At 32.7% G+C, this 3,377-nt stretch overlaps 1 protein-coding gene across 1 annotated transcript; it reads left to right on the top strand.

Annotated features, from left to right (window-relative positions):
• The first annotated feature begins 922 nt into the window (after positions 1-922).
• LOC111417341 (larval cuticle protein A3A-like) lies at positions 923-1,657 on the top strand. Its single transcript, XM_023049588.2, has 2 exons — positions 923-1,023; positions 1,074-1,657. Exons 1-2 carry the CDS (start codon positions 1,012-1,014, stop codon positions 1,575-1,577), a joined length of 516 nt encoding a protein of 171 aa, XP_022905356.2. The 5' UTR covers positions 923-1,011; the 3' UTR covers positions 1,578-1,657.
• Positions 1,658-3,377: the final 1,720 nt, after the last annotated feature.

Below are 3,377 nucleotides of genomic sequence, written 5' to 3'. Positions count from 1 at the left end.
AAGTAGAACTAACACTACCGTATATCCAAAATCCGTTCTAATGTGGTCCGTTTTATCGAGGTTTTGAATTTTTACTATTTTTATTAGAAATTTTACTGATTGCGAGTACAATCCGTTTTATACCAGGTTTCCATTTAAAAGCTGTAGCGGAGCTGTGTCGTTCCCGCATAGATAATAATTTTGAGTGGCGCAGCATTTCACATTTTACGAAAATTGGAAATTACGTCGCCGCTGTCGGCCCGTCTTGCAGTTCCACGCCTCGGAAATAAACTGATACTGCGATGAAAATAGTTCCATAAATAACACCCTCGTTGTCATTGCGTTCTTTTTTTCTTTTTTACCTTTTTTGTCGTACTCCAGACAATCTGCACGCTACAAATCGCGTCTTTTTTTGGGCGGTCATGGCGGCGGTTAATGTTGCGTATAAATAATGTCGGCTCGAGCCACCAGTTCCTCGTTTTATTAATTGCCTCGCTCGCTCCTTTTTTACGTGTCCGCGTGGGTGCTGCGATGGCGTAAATCAAAACCCAGATAAAACTGTGTCAGCAGAACCAATCCGATCTCTTAAACAGGATACTTAAAATTAGGTCAAACACAAAATGATGCTTATTTAAAAAAAATTGTACCAAAATAAATTAATTCAAAACCAATGTTTAAACTAATTTATTTCAACTATAAAAGAAATCAAAGACCTATAATAGTAAGTTAATATCTAGCATGTCATATCTTTGAAATGTAATACAATGACAAAGCAATAGATCCGAAATTAAACTATCATTACGTAACTAAACCGAGAATATTTAGGACATCGCAGCCAATAATGCAAAATTACACAATAGTTCATGTGAACGCATAACCTAGACCCGTAGGTAAAAAGAAAGTTAAAATGAATGAAGAGGGCGTGTACACTGCCAAAAATCTCCTATATAAACCGAAATCTCAAAACGTTATTTATTCAAACCAACACCACCAACATCAACAATCACAAAAACACAATAGAAGAAATTAAATATGGCCTTCAAGGTAATTTCATATACTTAAATTAATAAATACTTATCACATTTTCTTTTTAGGTTATTATTCTCGCCGCTTTAATCGCTGTTTCATCGGCTGGAATCCTTCCAGCTCCATACCATGCTCCATATGCCGCCCCAGTTTATTCCGCCCCTATTGCTAAAGTAGCAGCCCCGGTTTATGCCAAATCTGTTGTAGCTCCAGAACCATACGATCCCCATCCACAATACAACTTCAACTACGATATCCACGACCAACACACCGGGGACGTTAAAAGCCAACAAGAAGTTCGCGATGGAGATGTAGTTACAGGAGCTTATTCTTTTATCGAATCTGATGGAGCAAGACGTGTTGTTGAATACACTTCCGATCCAGAACACGGATTCAACGCTGTAGTTCACAGAGAAGAAGGTGCCGCTCATCCAACTGGCCCTGCTGCCGCTCCAGCTTATGCTAAAGTAGCCGCTCCAGTTTATGCTAAAGTTGCTGCTCCAGTTTATGCTGCACCCGTTGCTAAAGTAGCTGCTTATCCTAGTTATTCGTCAAATGGATATTATCACTAAATGAGATTGTTGTATGGAATATCAAATTGTTAATGTGTTATTTATTTATTTAATTAGAAATATATATCAATTGCATTATATTTTCTTGTTTTATTTGAGGGATTTACAGTTTAATGATATTATTGGTTTGACTTGCACTTGAAGTTTGATTTTACTTCTCCATTATTATCAAATTATTTTCCTGTTGTCCACTAGTTTCGTAACTATGGAACGAATCTTTATCAAAAACAATTCAGTCTCTTAAAGTGTGATTGAAAAGTATGTGATTCTTGTACTGTGACTCCTAAAGATTCTAGATTATTTTTGCTGGTGGTTGAGGATTGACATCAGTTATTTCCACAAAATGAGACAAATCTTTACAATTAGGAATCTTAGTTTCGAAGATTATTTAAAGAAAAACATTTTTGAAATTAGTTTGATCTATATTATTTCAGGATCCAAAAATATTCTTTCTAAAGATAGCAAAGTAGGAATAAGGAATTGCTAATTCTTGTATTTTAATGCAGTGGGGCGTTTGAATCAACAAAATGATACCAATTGCTCGGTAAAAATTTTTAAAATTAAGGTGTGAGAATTGGAAGTTCTTTTGAAGTTGCTTGACAATATAATTGATAAACTTTAAAAAGACGTGGCTTACTTATTTCCTGAGGAAATACCCGGCTTTCAATACTGTGTGTATAAAAAGATGAATTAAAAAGTCTTAACGTCCAAACTTACAGAAATAGAGATATGATTCTTAACATTGATTAACATGATAATATGATTCTACCATTATTTAAATTTTCTTTTTAATGGACAATGTAACAAATTGCATTTGTATCATTTAACCTTAAAAATCACTCACAATCAGTAGAATTTTGACAACTTAATAACTTATGAGATATGGTTTTTTCAAAATAGATATTTATAAATTTAACTTATAAAAATTAACTAAAATAAATCATAATGTCGAAATTTGTAGAAATAAAAAACTATATTTAACTAATTACATATTCGATATATTTTCTTTATGATTATTACTTCTTGATGATATCATAATTCGTTCTTCAGATACGATGCTGTAAATTGCATTTGTAACCTCTAAAGTTACAGAATTGAATTTAAAATATCGTACGATCGGGATTTATTGGAACGGACGAAATATGTTTGGTGTGTTGAAACTGGATTAAATTTACTACAGAATGGTTTTAAATCATCCTGACATCTCAATAAGTTGTTAAGATAAGATATCACTTTTAAAACCCCAATAATATAAATTTAACAAACAATGATGAGCGCAAAACGTTTTCCACGAAATGTTTAATCGAACTACTAAATCGATTTTGATCTTTTATTTATGATTGCATGTCTATGTATTGTCCTATTCGCTAAATGTATGTATACGATCAAAGTCAAAGGACGATCAAATGAAAGGCAGCTTGTTTGAAGATAATTCAAAATCTATTCGATAAATAATTCTTAGAATAACTTCAGCTGTTGAAGGTTTGTATGTTTTTTTTTTTAATTTTAAAAAAATGTTGAAAAATCACTTGTTCATAATTTTACTTTTTCGAATACTTTCGATTACGTCCACATTTTTAGAAGTAAACTTACGTAATTATTTATGTACATATACACTACCTAACCTAGACCTCTAAGTAATGAAAGAAAAAGTGAAATTAGAGCGTTGTCTATCTTGTTTCACCAGGGTGTGTACTCGCCAAATTTGCATATATAAACTCGAACCGCCGAAGATGAAGTATACTCAAACCAACACTTACAAGAACAACATCAAGACATTATCAACAAATTAAAGTTAAA

Source organism: Onthophagus taurus, chromosome 1 (assembly GCF_036711975.1).
Source record: "Onthophagus taurus isolate NC chromosome 1, IU_Otau_3.0, whole genome shotgun sequence".
NCBI lineage: Eukaryota > Metazoa > Arthropoda > Insecta > Coleoptera > Scarabaeidae > Onthophagus > Onthophagus taurus.
The sequence above is the reverse complement of the archived record's forward strand: the minus strand, read 5'-3'. Positions and strand labels throughout refer to the sequence as shown.